This window comes from Podarcis melisellensis (assembly GCF_964234715.1).
Source record: "Podarcis melisellensis genome assembly, chromosome: 4".
NCBI lineage: Eukaryota > Metazoa > Chordata > Lepidosauria > Squamata > Lacertidae > Podarcis > Podarcis melisellensis.
The window spans coordinates 84,864,290-84,879,749 of record NC_138531.1 but is presented as its reverse complement, the minus strand read 5'-3'; the positions used below and the strand labels follow the sequence as shown (position 1 = coordinate 84,879,749).

Here is a 15,460-nt window from a genome sequence, read left to right as displayed (position 1 = left end):
TATTTAGTGTTTTTATGTTGCAAACAACCCTGTGATCATTGTTTGCAACATAAAAGTTACCTGCCTTAGCCCAGGACAGAACTGTATTCATGGTCTCAAACCACTAGGTACCTTTACTCACTTTTTTTTGCTGATCGGTCATTTCCTTTCCGCCTCCTACAGTGTCCTCTTTTAATTCAGATTTTTTTTGGGGGGGGGGGAGTCTTTTGTTCTCTCTCTGCTATTTTTCTTCTCTTATGGTTTCCCTCTGTCAAATAAACCCTGCAAAAAAGAAAAAGAAAAAAGAAAGCATACTGTATCCAGTTCCCACCCTAGAGATCAGGTTAGCTAGGGCACATTCCACTCTGTTGGATGCCTCTCCCACTGTAAATGGATAAAGGAACATGGGGTCCTGGTTTTGAAGATTCATTCTGGTTTGGGATGAATGAGGCATCCAAGGCACACTTGGCTATAGCCAATGGCTAGCATTTTATACACAGAGAAACTAGGCTTCACTTGGCAGAGAGCTTTGACTTGTGCCAGTCCCCTGGGAGGCAGGATGAGGGACCAAGGGTCTATTCTCAGATGTCATTATCTAATTGGCTGTGGATATTCCTCAGTCTTTTTTCTTAAGCTTGGTCATGGGACAGAGTTAGGGAGCAATCATCTGATCTGGACTAAATGACATAACTTGGTTACATGTTCCTTTCTTCCTTGGGTCGTGAGATGAGTTAATCCAGAATATCAAGTGCCTTGTTCACCCAAAGTGAAAGGAACCAGTACTTGATGTTCCTTTTTGTTTTTAAAAGGTAAACGAAAACTTGAAAATGTCTTATTATCTGCTCCTTATTTGTTTGAGGGATGGCGTCTATAAACATTTAAGTGTGTTTTATCCTTCTACTTTTTCTTTTTGGTAAAGATCAAGAAAGTTTTGGAATTGTATGAGCAACTACGCCAGAGGATGGGGGTAGTTATTGTAGGCCCAAGCGGTGCAGGCAAATCAACCCTCTGGAGAATGTTGAGGGCTGCACTTGGGAAAGTTGGCAAAGTAGTGAAACAATATACCATGAACCCCAAAGCTATGCCTCGCCGCCAGTTACTAGGCCATATAGACATGGACACCAGAGAATGGTCTGATGGTGTGCTTACAAACAGCGCTCGACAAGTGGTACGTGAACCAGCAGGTACGTCTGTGAATTAGAAATCTTGGCTTTCATAAACAAGGAGTTTTATTTTTAGATCCTAATCTTGATTACTCTGAAATAAGACACCACTGTACGTATTAAAGTGTGTATAGAATTATAATTCTAAGTTTGGTCGATCTTATCACCATAAAAGGAGCTGTGTTACTATGTGTGTTTACTTACAAGACACTAAGTAAATAAGAAAACGACTATGGGGACAATAAGAATTGCTTGCATTGTAGGCATTTATAAGCATGTGGTTAGAGAGAGCATATTCATCTGGCTTGATCTACTTGTTTGTTCATACATGCAGTTGCACACATTGGAATTCATCAAAATTTATAATTGCCGTCCCCTGTATCCACTCCAATTGCAAATGTTAAAATAAATCTAATTTGAACTCCTACTGAAAAGTGACTTGTTTGAGATACAATGTTTGGTTACTATTTGTAAATAGATGTTACTTCATGGATAATATGTGATGGTGACATAGATCCCGAGTGGATTGAGTCCTTGAATTCTGTCCTTGATGACAACCGTCTACTTACTATGCCCAGTGGAGAAAGAATTCAGTTTGGCCCAAATGTAAACTTCGTTTTTGAAACCCATGATTTGAGTTGTGCTTCTCCTGCCACAATATCTCGAATGGGGATGATCTTCCTAAGGTAATTTGACATTTGACATAGATGTGCATTAGAGTGATTTTCAGTGATTATACATGCTACAGAAGGTTGAACAAAATTTGAGGTACCGTATTTTTCGCACCATAGGACGCACCGGACAATAGGACGCACCTTGTTTTAGAGGGGGGAGAACAAGGGAAAAAAATTCTTCTGCTCTCTGCCCAGCGCCCCTTCAGCGAAGCGGCAGGAAGCACTGCGCAGAGAGTGGGAGAATTTTCCCCCTTTTGTTATCCCGCTCTAAAACAAGGTGCCATTTAAGGTGCATTCAGGCGACTACCTTGGAAGCCTGGAGAGCGAGAGGGGTCGGTGCGCACCGACCCTTCTCACTCTCCAGGCTTCAGGTTCCTTTCGACCTGCTCTTTGGGGCTGGCGGGGGAAGCCCACCACCAGCCCCAAAGAGCAGGTCAGGGAGCAGCGGCCATAGGCGCGCGTCACCTCTCCAGCCGGGAGAGGGTCGCGGGGGGCTGCTTTAGCCCCGTGCGTGCTCTCCCGGCTGGAGAGGTGACGCGCGCCTATGGAGGCTCCTGCCATAGGCGCGCGTCACTTCTCCAGCCGGGACGGCGCGCGCGGGGCTAAAGCAGCCCCCCGCGACCCTCTCCCGGCTGGAGAGGTGACGCGCACCTATGGCAGGAGCCTCCATAGGCGCGTGTCACCACTCCAGCTGGGAGAGCGCGCGCGGGGCTAAAGCAGCCCCCCGCGACCGTCTCCCGGCTGGAGACGCGGGGCTGGGGCGGGGGAAGCCCGAGCTTCCCCCTCCCCCAGAATGGGACCCAGAGCCATGCCGAAGCTGCGCGCAGCTTTGGCATCGCTCTGGGAGCTTGCGGGGCTGGGGGAGGAGGAAGCCCTCCGCCAGCCTCCAAACCATGTCGGGAGACAGCGGGAGGGCGCGCTGCGCCTCTCCCGCTGTCTCCCGAGTTTGCAGGGCTGGCGACGGGGAGGAGCAGGCTCCCCCCCCACCAGCCTTCTAGCCAAGTCGGGGGACAGCGGGAAGGGCGCGCTACGCCTCTCCCGCTGTCTCCCGAGTTTGCGGGGCTGGTGATGGGGAGGAGCAGGCTTCTCCCCCCCGCCAGCCTTCTAGCCAAGTCGGGGGACAGCGGGATGGCGGCGTTCCGCCTCTCCGCTGTCCCCCGAGCTTGTGGGGCTAGCGGTGGGGCTCTCCTGAAGCCTGGAGAGCGAGAGGGGTCGGTGCGCACCGACCCCTCTCGCTCTCCAGCTTCAGCGAAAGCCTGCATTCGCACCATAGGACGCACACACATTTCCCCTTCATTTTTGGAGGGGAAAAAGTGCGTCCTATGGTGCGAAAAATATGGTAGTTAATTTAAAATACACACATTATTTTAACCAGCCATTGTTTCATTCCATTGTGCCTTCATTGTTTCCATTTGCTTGTTGCTCATTTGGAAGGTTGGTAGTGTTTCTTATAACCACAAAACTCTTGAACAAATGTTATTGGCAGGCTTCACTACATACATGGAATTGGTGACCTCTCCCTATTGTTCCTTTTAAATTGAGTTGTGGGTCTGACAGCAACTGTAATGGGATTCTTGTGCATATTAACAACTTCAAAGAGGGCTTCAAAGAAACACCAATTAGCTAGTTGGCCATGTTGGGTTTAATAAGCTGAGATATGAAGAAGACATAGTTGCCACATAGGTTTTTTTTGGTTCTTCCTTTGCATGAGCAAGTGAACAAGCCAGGAAGTCTTCAGTAAACGATGGTTTTCCATTTAATCCAAAACCAGGAAATCGTAATTAGCAGCTTTGGAACATGCTAAGACATGAAGGTGTAGTTTGAAGTATGCTTAATAGCTAGGCTTGTTCTGAAGCTGTCAAACATACCGTATTTTTTGTTCCATAGGGCGCACCGAACCATAGGGCGCACCTAGTTTTTAGGGGGGAAATAAAGGGGGGGGGTTTCCCCCAGCTCCAAAGAGCAAAGAAGCCAAGACAGTCGGCGGGATCCATCCCGCAGGCTGTCTTGGCTTCTTCTTTAGCCACACACAACCTCTCCAGCCGGGAGAGACTGCGCATGGCTTCGTTTTTAGCCGCAGGGCTGGGGCGGGAGAAGCCCAAGCTTCCCCCGGCCCCAGCCCCCAGAACAGGTTTGGGAGCGGAGGCAAGGTTGCGCAACCTTGCCGCCGCTCCCGGAGCTTGCGGGCTGGGGGAGCGCTCCGAAGGCTTGCGGATAGCAGCCTGAAGCCTGGAGAGCGAGAGGGGTCGGTGTGCACCAACCCCTCTCGCTCTCCAGGCTTCAGCGAAAGCCTGCATTCGCTCCATAGGACGCACACACATTTCCCGTTCATTTTTGGAGGGGGAAAAGTGCGTCCTATAGAGTGAAAAATATGGTAATTTTCAGTACCGATGACATGGAAGATTATTTTGTTTTAATACACCATTTAGCTGCAATTCAAAAAGCAAATATAAGACTTCTGGGCTTGTTTGTAGGGCGTTGCAGGGGGGCGGTGTGCCCCGGGTGCCATGTCGGGTGAGTGTGTGTGACAAGGCACCCCATGGGGTGCTTGCCCCACCACTCCCAGGCGTGGCGGTGCAAACAGCCACCACGCCGCCGCAGCCGCATGTGGCGGATCCTCTGTTCGCAGCTGCAGCCATGAGCAGAGGATCCTGCCACCGTCCATACGGTGCTCGAGTGGCGTTGGCAGCAAACTGCTATGTACAACGCATGCACAGTGTTGCACACATGCACTATACGTAGCGATGCTGCACATGCAGTGTACATAGCAGTTTGCTGCTGGCGCTGCTTGAGCGCCGTACGGACGGCAGTGGGATCCCTCCGTCACCGCTACAGCCAAAAGCGGAGGATCCCTCCTCCGCCACGGCAGCTGCGAGCAGAGGATCCAGCCACCGTCCGTACGGTGCTTGGGTGGCGCCGGCGGCAAACCGCTACGTACAACGCATGCGCAGTGTTGCATACATGTGCTGTATGTAGCGACACCACACATGCACCCTATGTAGCGCCGCCACGCATGTGTCGTACGTAGCAGCACAACGCGTGCGTAGCCGGCGGTTTGCCCCGCCCCAGTTGTCGTTTAACCTTCGTTTGCCCCTGTTTGTAGGCTTGGGCAAGGAGGCTGCGTGTGCTCTTCCTATACTTGTATATGTATTGGTTTATGGCAACTTATATTCTTGCTTTAATCTGAGGTATATCCCATTTTAGTGATGAAGATACTGATCTTAATTCACTGATAAAATCCTGGCTAAGAAACCAACCTGAAGAATGCAGACAAAATCTTGAAAACTGGATTGGGGATTATTTTGAGAAAGCTCTAAACTGGGTCCTAAAACAGGTGAGTGATATATAAACAGTGTCTAAGTTTGGCCTCATTGAGGGGCAGTATTTCAATATGAGTAGGATAAATGTTTAGGTTTTTTAGAAAAAAAGCACTGTATATAAATATTTTAAATAGACAAATTCTAAGTTGAGTGTCGGAGGTCTTTAAATGGGTTCTAATTCCTCCTCCTGTTTCAAAGGCAGGAAATGATATTAGCATTTTCTTGTTTAAAGCCTCTCCCTCTGCTGAACTCCAATTTCATTTCCTGCCTTGCTTGGAGCAGTACCCACATGTATTCTATCTTGCTCTGTACATGTATTCTATCTTGCTCATCTGCATGGATAACACTGTGACCAAAGCCTCAACAGGCAAGGGGATATCAGATGGGGTCTCTCCATTCTGAGGGGACAGTCCTGATCTCCTGGGCCAAGAAGTGTCTGGTATCCCTGAGGTCAGAACACATTTGAGGTGTGAGAGAGTGGAGAGGCAGAAGGAGGGAGGGAGTCAGTACCATCCTATCTTTCCTTCTTGCTCATCATTTATCCATTGCTCTGCTGATTGTGGAGCCTATGAGGATTAACTATAGTCAATGTGTAGTTACCAGAGCAAATGTTTTAAGATAGTAGATAGAATCTATGTGTTGCTTCTTAAGACAGATGTTCTACCAGACACCTTGCTTTTTTAAGATTGATGTTTTAAGATTGTATATGTACTTTTGAGTGCTGTCTTGGCCACTCTCAAGTTTCTGTTAATATTTACCTCCCTACTTAAATAGGACTCTGCACTAAAACTTGGTCCTGCTGTTGCAAGTTAGTTTACAGGTTGCTTACTGCATGCTGTATTTTACAGAATGACTATGTGGTGGAAACAAGTTTGGTTGGAACAGTGATGAATGGTTTGTCTCATCTTCATGAGTGCACTGAACGTGGACAATTTATAATCAGCCTGATAAGAGGACTGGGTGGAAATCTCAACATGAAATCACGGCAGGAATTTACAAAAGAGGTATTATTTGGAAGACAAAATTATTCTAATCATTAGCAGTTTCAGGGTGGGCAGGGAGGGGAAGAGAGGGAGAGGAGAGATTAAAAATATATCTCAAGAAGAAGAAGAAAAAAATAGCCAAGAACTGATATTGGCACTCAGTTGTAAAAAAAACACCACCACCACCAAAAACAAAACCTAATAGTCTAAACCAAATGTAAAGTGCAACAAAATTTCTTGCATAACAAACAATGTGATGAGGGAAAATGTATAGTGATTTCTAGATAGCATATGAAGATAAAGCATTGTACAAGTTTTGCATGTCTCAGTACAAAAAGATTAGTACACTGTTTTTTGAAGCTAAGCTTTTTATTGTTGGCTCTCAGGCAGAAGCAAGAGAAGTTATATAGAAGGCTTGGACAGAAGAACAGCGGTGAAGCCATTTTGCCACATCGCTGTGAATATTTATTGTTGAAAGTCACATTGAGGTTTTTTAAAAGGAAAAAAGAAAGGAGACTAATATGTCTAATAAATAATAATGAAATAATAACCTGAGTAGCAGAAATTTATGTTTCATGTGGTGGAGAATGAAGAGTTGGTGTTTTGGATCTAGACTAAGTCATGCTTTAGTCCCACTGATTTCAATAGGACTAAAATGTGGCTAACAGTCTAGATCTAACTCTCTAGAATCATTAGAAGGCAACATGCTTTTTATGTTCTGAGCATGAACTGACATATTCAAACTTGGGAGATAATTTTCTAGATGAAAAGAGGATACAGTTATTTTCTGCATCTAAGTTTCTATATCCAGACATATGGTCTAGATATAGAATGTTTTGTTTTTAACTGTTTTTACTGATAATTTTATTGTTTTATTCACTTTGTAAACTGCTTTGAGGTTTTATTTCAATCAAGTGTTAAATAAAATCTGGCAAAATAAATAAATAGATGTGTTGTGGAGGATGTGTTTTATAGCAATTACGTTTGGTATTTTTAGGAGTACATTTAACAATGTTTTAATATAATTTTTGAAAGGTGTTTGCTTGGGCACGTGAGTCTCCACCAAATCCCAGCAAACCGTTGGACACCTATTATGATCCAGATACTGAACGCCTAATGTCATACCAACTGAAAAAGCCTGAAAACCTGACTGCTGATGATTTCAGCAATGTCCAGACTCTTCCAGTCATTCAAACGCCTGATATGCAAAGAGGCTTGGATTACTTTAAACCTTGGCTAGGCTTTCATAGTAAGCAGCCATTTCTTCTTGTTGGGCCTGAAGGATGTGGAAAAGGGTACGGATTTTCATTTTCATACTAACTGTGATATCAGTGCAGTCTTACTAATACTTAAAATGATGTTGATGGCAGTATTACTTGAAAATCACATGTTCTCTGATGGATGTGTTCCGCTACTCCAGGCATGTGGATTTCCTCCTCCTGTTTTTTTTATACCATGACATCACTGCCCTGTGCTCCATTCCTTCTGAATTGCAGGTTAACTAAGAATATTCCTAAAATATAATGTGCAGGTTGCTGTGGGTTTCCCATGCGTGTCAGGCTGTCACATGGTGTCAAGGGTGCTCCCCAGCCAAAGGAATGCACATGGCAGATAGTTAACTCTTTATTGTCAAAGAGAACACCTACAGTCATTTCTATGGCTCTGAATACCTATGCACACTAATCTAGCACCTAGGCAACTATTCCCAGGTCCTAGGCTATGTGTTGCTTCTGCAAGCCTAGTGCTTATCCTCACATTTAAGGAACCAACTCTTGCTGAGCTAGAGGGAGTCCGAAGTGGTTGGAGCTTTGCCTTGAGAGTGACTTGTGGGTGGGATTTGGATTAATTGTGAGCTAGCAAAATGAGAGAGGAGCTTCCAAATGTAGTGCTGTGCAAGAACAATCAACCTCATAAATAAATGAAAATTCAAAGAAGCCTGAAGGATTAGAGCAATTTTAAAGTTTAGCTTACTAGCTGTGCTGTAATGAATACTCATGTAAAAACCATGTACTTGTCCAAGGTTAATGTTTTGGTTTCCAGTTGTTGCATGTTCATTTCACATGGCTAAGACAGACTTTAGATGTTTCTCTCCCAATGTGCTGTATTTGCATCTTTTCATTTCCCCGCTCCAGAATGCTGCTTCGTTATGCCTTTTCCCAGCTACGGTCCACTCAAATTGCTACAGTTCACTGCAGCGCACAGACTACATCTCGACATCTGCTCCAAAAATTAAGCCAGACATGCTTGGTGATCAGCACCAATACTGGGCGCGTATACAGGCCAAAGGATTGTGAAAGACTGGTTTTATACTTAAAGGATATCAATTTGCCCAAACCGGATAAATGGGGGACGAGCACACTTGTGGCTTTCCTGCAGCAGGTGAATAGAATTTGGTTTAAATGTTGCTTTCAGAATTCTAGTATAGGAAGGAGCTTCACACTTCCTGTTCTGCTTTGAGTCACATTTGATGTTTTCACGAAATTGCACTATAATATCTGGTATAATATTTGTTTCTTGAAAATCCTTGTGTATTTTTTTAAAAGCATGTTTCTCTGAATACATTTGTGTGCCTGTCAGCAGAAGACTTATTGTTCAGGAGGGTGAACTTCTGGGTCCACTGCATGGCTATCTATTCATTCATTGCCGTCTTAGGTCGTAATTCTGACATTAGTCCTTTCCCCAAATAGGAAATTACGCAGTCCGTAGGGTGCAGAATAAAGTTTGCAGCTTGACAAGAGTAAGCAAGACAAGTTATGATACACAATGTTTGGTTTAAATAACAAGTTCAGGAGTGTTTGTAGGGTGGCATTTTGGTTCAATTATTGTGGAAAACTGGCCACATGTAAGAAACCTACATTTATATGAACTTCAAATTGCTTCCATTCAGTGTTGTTTTATTTCTTACCAGCCATTCACCTTAAAGTTCCAGTGGGGGGGGGGTTGCAATAATTAAAATATTAATATTAAAATCAGTTAAAGCAAGCTACAGTGTAAAGAATCGGGTGGGTTTGAATTCTGTCTATAGATACAGATAAGGTACCAAAGGCCCAGGTAAAGAGGTGCATCTTCAAGATTCAATGAAAGCTACATAATGAACCTCGCAGATGCACCATGAGGAGGAATACTACACCTTGTGTCGTGAGTCAGGCAGCTCTACTATGGAATTGGGGCATCTGATGACATTGAGGTGGGACTCTCCTGGCAACCCACGTGGTCCCTTCTCAGCATCTAGATCAGCCTCCCAGGTTGCTGGGCTCCTGTCCAGGATCCGGTTCACAATCAACCCATTCTTCCTCTTGCTCTGATCAGCCCTGTTTAGATATCTCTATGGGCTCATAACATCAGTAGTGATTTGGGCAGTCTCTTCAACTAACAGTGGGCTTGCTGTAGCATTCCCAACGTATAAGATGATGTGTTCCCTCTTTTCCCAGTGACTAGTTCTCCCCAAAGTGCCTTCCATTTTGAGTGTTAACCACCTCATGTGTACCTTCATATACTGTAGAAATTTCATACATTCAGAATGAATGAATTAAGGAAATTTATGTGTTTTCCATAGTAGATTTTGTTTACATAATTCAGCATTTCTCCTTGAAGAAATGTGTGCATATATACATTTCGCATAGAGTTAACCTTTATTAGACCACATAGTCATAGTTACTGTTATTGCATAGTCTTTAAAAAAGTCTCTTACAAATGTTTTAAAAAAAATTCTGCTTATTATATATGTCTGTTCTGTAAATTTTATCTTATCCCAAGGTGCTGACATATCAGGGATTTTACGATGAAAATCTTGAATGGGTGGGGTTAGAAAACATCCAGATTGTGGCTTCCATGTCTGCTGGGGGAACACTGGGAAAGCATAAACTTACCTCCAGGTTTACTTCTATTGTCCGTCTGTGTGCAATTGAGTAAGTATCTTCTTGATAATTCTTCATATTTCCATGTATTAGACTCACTTTGAATTGATGAACTCTTTTTATTCCTCTACACATCTATGTTCTCTAAATTATAGCTTAACATACATTATCCTCAGAAAAGTAGCATGCTTATTGTCAGGGCCTGGAGTGAAGGGGGAGAGATTGAGGAGGAATGCTAGAGGCCGACCCCCCTTCTCCTGGAGCTTCCAGAGGAGAGGAAATACAGCAGTAGTTTGAGGAAGGCCACAGCTCAGAGACAGGCGAACAGAAGAGTTGAGAGGTGTTGGGAAAAGGGAGGGGGCAGCCAGCTGATGTTATCACTGGAGAGTATTTCTGATCCCCCTTCTCCTAGAACTTAGCATTCATTGAGGGTGCAAGAGCAAAGGACTTGGAGACAATTAGCCCCTGGTGGCCACCGTAAGGGGAAATGCTGTTGGTAGGAAGGGAAGCGGGAGGAGCAACGCTATTAACGGGAGGCAAACTGCATTCTTTGTCTCTTGCCGTGATGGCTGAATAAACTCATTAGTAAGAACTCATTGTTTTTCTCTGCTCCTTGCGGCCACCAGGGGAGGGAGAGAATTCCCCGGAGTCTGACACTTATGGAGAATAGAATTTTTATTTATAAATTCTCTTTAGTGAACATATAACATGTCCACTCTTTAAAGAAGGGAGCAGGCGGTGTTGCACATGCAAGCCTCTGCTGGCTCAATTTCAGACCTTCCCTCTCAGCATGGAAAGTCTGAAGGGAGATTCTAAGAATGTTTGGGTGCAAACATGTAGAACCCTCCCCATTATCTTAAAGTCATATGATCTTAAACTTGGATATCATCCATATTAAGGTAAAGGGACCCCTGACCATTAGGTCCAGTCGTGGACGACTCTGGGGTTGAGGCGCTCATCTCGCTTTATTGGCCAAGGGAGCCGGTGTGCAGCTTCTGGGCCATGTGGCCAGCATGACTAAGCCGCTTCTGGCGAACCAGAGCAGCGCATGGAAATGCCGTTTATCTTCCCGCCAGAGCGGTACCTATTTATCTACTTGCACTTTGACATGCTTTCGAACTGCTAGGTTGGCAGGAGCAGGGACCGAGCAACGGGAGCTCACCCCGTTGCAGGGATTCGAACCGCTGAACTTCTGATCTGCAAGCCCTAGGCTCTGTGGTTTAACCCACAGCGCCACCCGTGTCCCTTCCATATTAAGGTAGTCCTGCATTAATCTAATTGAAAGCATAGCTAATGCAGTCTGGTTCTGACTCATCTTTTGGTTACTGGATAAAAAATAGTACAGGCAGCAACCATTTTGTGCCTATCCAACTGATGTGAGACTTCAGATATACAGGTCCTTTTGGTCCCAGAAGAGGACATAACGGGGGCTGAGCGGGCTTATACGCACTCCACCGATGTACACGGGGTCCAGGAACAGAACCTTTGTGCAAAATGGTCACTGTATGTAATGATCTTATAAATTAACATTTTTAACCAGTTACTGGCACAGTCTTTTGGATGAAGATCTTCAAAGAAGCCAAACTGCATTTCATTTTTGGTCTGTTCGGCTCATACTGATGGTTATAGTTCTAAGTAAACAATACAAAGTAATTTAAAATAACTGAAAGTTTGATACTTATAATTCCAATTTCTAGTTATCCAGAAAGAGATCAGCTGCAAACAATTTATAGTGCATATTTAGAACCTGTTCTACACAAGAACCTAAAGAATCATCCTGCTTGGGGATCTTTGGCGAAAATCCATCAGTTGGCAGGATCTATGGTTCAAGTATATGAGCAGGTACAAATGATTTAATCTGGATTCTAATGAAACAGTATAAACTTTGGTGTAGAATTTATGTCTCCTGTATTAGAGTTTCTACATCCTGGTGAAATAGCAAAATACCTAGTGGCGCAAATGAATCTATTCAGTTGTGTCTCCCATTCTGTGTTTCCTCTGTGCTTTACAAACTGTTTCTGTATGTGTACCAGATTCACCTGTATCCACGTTTTAATGATTTTAAACTTTGTAGTCATATTTATAATGGTGAATATTTGAACGCCCCAGTGTCTTTTAGAACAATGCAGCTGCACTGTGTACAATACATCTGGAAGCAAGATTCATAGAATCATAGAGTTGGAAGGGACTATGAGGGTCATTTAGGCCAACTCCCTGCAACGTGGGGCTCGAACCCTCAACCCTGAGATTAAGAGTTATATCCTGAATACCGGTATTTTGCTATTCGCTAATGAAACAATTCTATAGTCCTGTGCACACTTACATGAGAGCAACTCCTGTTGAATTTTGTAGGAAGTAAACTTGTGCACGATTCTGCTTCTAGGCATGTAAATGTATATACATATATTTTGTAGAAAAAAATGTAGGAAATTACTACAATATATTGTTGAAAACAAGTGGTAGTCTTGTAGTAAAAGAGGTAGTTTTGACATCATTTATATTTCCAGATTCGAGCAAAATTCACAGTAGATGACCATAGCCACTACCTATTCACACCATGCATTCTTACTCAGTGGGTTCTAGGATTGTTCAGATATGATTTAACAGGAGGTGAGTAACTCTGACTATGACTAAGCACCTAGTTACGTTTTTGCTGGAGTTGAAGTTGCCAAGCTGCTTCTTAATCTCTGCAGACTGTTCTGATGCATATGCTGCTTCAGGTTCAATATTATTGTCAGTATGTCTGTCAAAGATAATAAATGCAAACAGTATAAAAGGTTGTAAACATTGTGGTTAGTATGGTGACATATGCATATGTGGTGGCCATGTCCCGTTGTATCCATGTTTTGGAGCCTGCCATTTGCAGAAATGGCAAACATTACACATCAAACATATATGCCATGCCAGAAGTAGCTCTTTTAACCATTTGAGAGGAGCAAAATGAGAAATTAATATCTAAGGAACCAATAGTATTTACTTTGTTCATTTATTGCTGGGTGATAACCAAAATATGAAAAACTGCAGAACTTTCGACATTGAATTCTTGGTACAGCGAGCTGTGGCAATTAGCCCTGGCAGAAAAATTGATATATCAGTTTAAATAAGCAAAAGGCAAAGCTGTTATTTTATAGATAGAGAGACAGATAAATAGGAATTATTTTATCTCAATTACAAGTCAGGGACATGTGCAGCAACATCTACTGAAGTCTTTCCTCGCATTATGAAAAAGAGACAGTATGAGCTGTAATATACATATATGTAGCATACATATTTTATTTGTCACTCCATTTTGCTGTCTTACTTGCTGCTAAGATGAGGACTGACTATTCTTAGACAGCTATCCTGCCAATGACCTAAATGAAAATTCCTACTAAGTGCCATTGTATTGTTTTTATTTAATGCTTATGAAGAGCCTGGTTTTACCATGTACTTTTGAAATTAGAATAGTTTTGAAGCCTTCATTTTCATTCTTGATTTTTATTTTCCCCTTTGCTTCTTGATGGTCTCCTTCTGGTATGTAACCTATATTGCTGCATTAATTTTGACTTTCTGTTGAAATGCAGAATTTCAGGGGTTGAACTCTATAATGTATATTATTAATTTATACTTCATAGGGGCATCAACACACACGGTAGATACTGTTTTGGAAATTGTTGCTTATGAAGCTCGCCGTCTCTTTCGTGACAAAATTGTTGGATCCAAGGAACTTCATGTATTTGATAATATTTTGATGAAAGTTTTTCAAGGAGATTGGGGTTCAGATATTTTGGACAACATGGCAGGTAAAATAAAATAAAATGGTTGGTTTTGTTTTCATGTTTCCAATATTTATTGCATTGAAATAAAATTTATATAAAATATAATATGACCCCACCTTCATTATATTTTCACAGATAGTTTCTATGTAACATGGGGAGCTCGTCATGAACTAGGAACCACCATGGCCCCAGGACAAACATTGCCATCCCATGGAAGGCCACTTGGCAAACTTAACTCAGCAGACCTAAAAGATGTCATCAAAAAGGTATATCAAAACAGATCAATATATTTATGTATTTCAGAAATTCATATGGGACTGAATACTAACTTGTACAGACACTTTCCCTCACTCAATGCGACTTCCGCTTCCCTCTTCCTTTTTGTAGCACTCTCACTACCCCAAATTTGCTCTGAAGAATCCCCCAACTGCTGTAAAAACACACAGTGCTGCTTATTCTATAAACAATTGCTAAAGGCAGCATCTTATACAGCTAAAGTTGTCCCTCATAAACTTACTTGTAGGACTTACTTCTGTGTAAATATGCATAGGATCAAGTTTCCAAGCTCTTAATCCAGGGGTCAGCTTTCATTAGGGGGCCGGTTCACTGTCCCTCAGGCCTTGTAGGGGACCGGACTATATTTTGAAAAATATAAATACCCTGCAAGCCAGTCCCGCAGCTGCCTCCGGACCTGGAGGAGGAACATACTCTGCACATGCTCAGGAGTGCGTCTCGGCGCCGCCTGCTCACTGGCTTTGTTGATGAGCAGCAGCCGCTCCATCAGCCCGTCCCCGTGGAGCTTCCAGGCTGCGTGCACCACGCACTGTGGCCCATCGTCTGAGGCCAGGTTGGCTGACAGGCCACGCATGCAGAACAGGCGCACAGCTCACCCTCCAGCTGCTCCAGCGCGGCCACCAAGCGTGCCATCAGCAGCAGCGTCGAGCCAGGCGCCAGGCGTGGGGCCAGCAGGCACACCAAGCTCCGGCTGAAGCCCCGCGGTGCGCCCGTCACAATGCCCATGGCATGTCCCAGACTTTTGTGGTAAATTATTGTCTCCTGCTGTATGTGAATAATATACCATCGTATTAGGTGTCTTATACACTTAGCCAAGAGAGGGTTGACCAAAAGCTTCCTCAAGAGTGTGAATCTTTCCCTGCCTTTAAGAAACTGGAGGAACACAACCTACTTGGTGGTGTCCAAATGCCCACTCAGAAGCACCTTTCAGATAAGACTAATGGTCCCATTTGAGGTGATGTAACGTACTACTAATGGTGATGTTTCATCTGTGATAGCGGTTTCATATCTACTTGCTGCTTATTGTGTGATGAACATGCGTGAATCAATGAATCACCTGTTCTTCTATTCCTAATCAGGAAGATCTAAACACGACTTTGGTATTATAATAACAACATAGATACCATTTGTATAGCTGACAAGATAATTTCACAGCAGGCCACCAGATTTTATAACTCACCCAAACTTTCCAGCTATACACACATTTTTCCCTCAATACAAATTGAGGTGAGAAGCCTATGAAGAATGAATTAAGCAACTTCTATCCTCTAGAATAGGGACGCGGGTGGCGCTGTGGGTTAAACCACAGAGCCTAGGGCTTGCCGATCAGAAGGTCGGCGGTTTGAATTCCCGCGACGGGGTGAGCTCCTGTTGCTCAGTCCCTGCTCCTGCCAACCTAGCAGTTCGAAAGCACGTCAAAGGGCAAGTAGAT

The 15,460-nt window shown here is 43.7% G+C and overlaps 1 protein-coding gene across 2 annotated transcripts in view; it reads left to right on the top strand.

Annotated features, from left to right (window-relative positions):
• DYNC2H1 (dynein cytoplasmic 2 heavy chain 1) overlaps nt 1–15,460 on the top strand; it is a 149,696-nt gene that overhangs the window by 37,262 nt on the left and 96,974 nt on the right. The window contains exons 39-49 of one of the 2 annotated variants that reach the window (XM_081909489.1): nt 899–1,163; nt 1,621–1,828; nt 5,021–5,150; nt 5,985–6,140; nt 7,155–7,414; nt 8,252–8,498; nt 9,876–10,027; nt 11,674–11,818; nt 12,484–12,586; nt 13,591–13,758; nt 13,870–14,000. In XM_081909489.1, coding sequence (XP_081765615.1) covers nt 899–1,163; nt 1,621–1,828; nt 5,021–5,150; nt 5,985–6,140; nt 7,155–7,414; nt 8,252–8,498; nt 9,876–10,027; nt 11,674–11,818; nt 12,484–12,586; nt 13,591–13,758; nt 13,870–14,000 — 1,965 coding nt within the window. The remainder of the gene's footprint in view (nt 1–898; nt 1,164–1,620; nt 1,829–5,020; nt 5,151–5,984; nt 6,141–7,154; nt 7,415–8,251; nt 8,499–9,875; nt 10,028–11,673; nt 11,819–12,483; nt 12,587–13,590; nt 13,759–13,869; nt 14,001–15,460) is intronic. The other variant, XM_081909490.1, reaches the window with a different exon arrangement.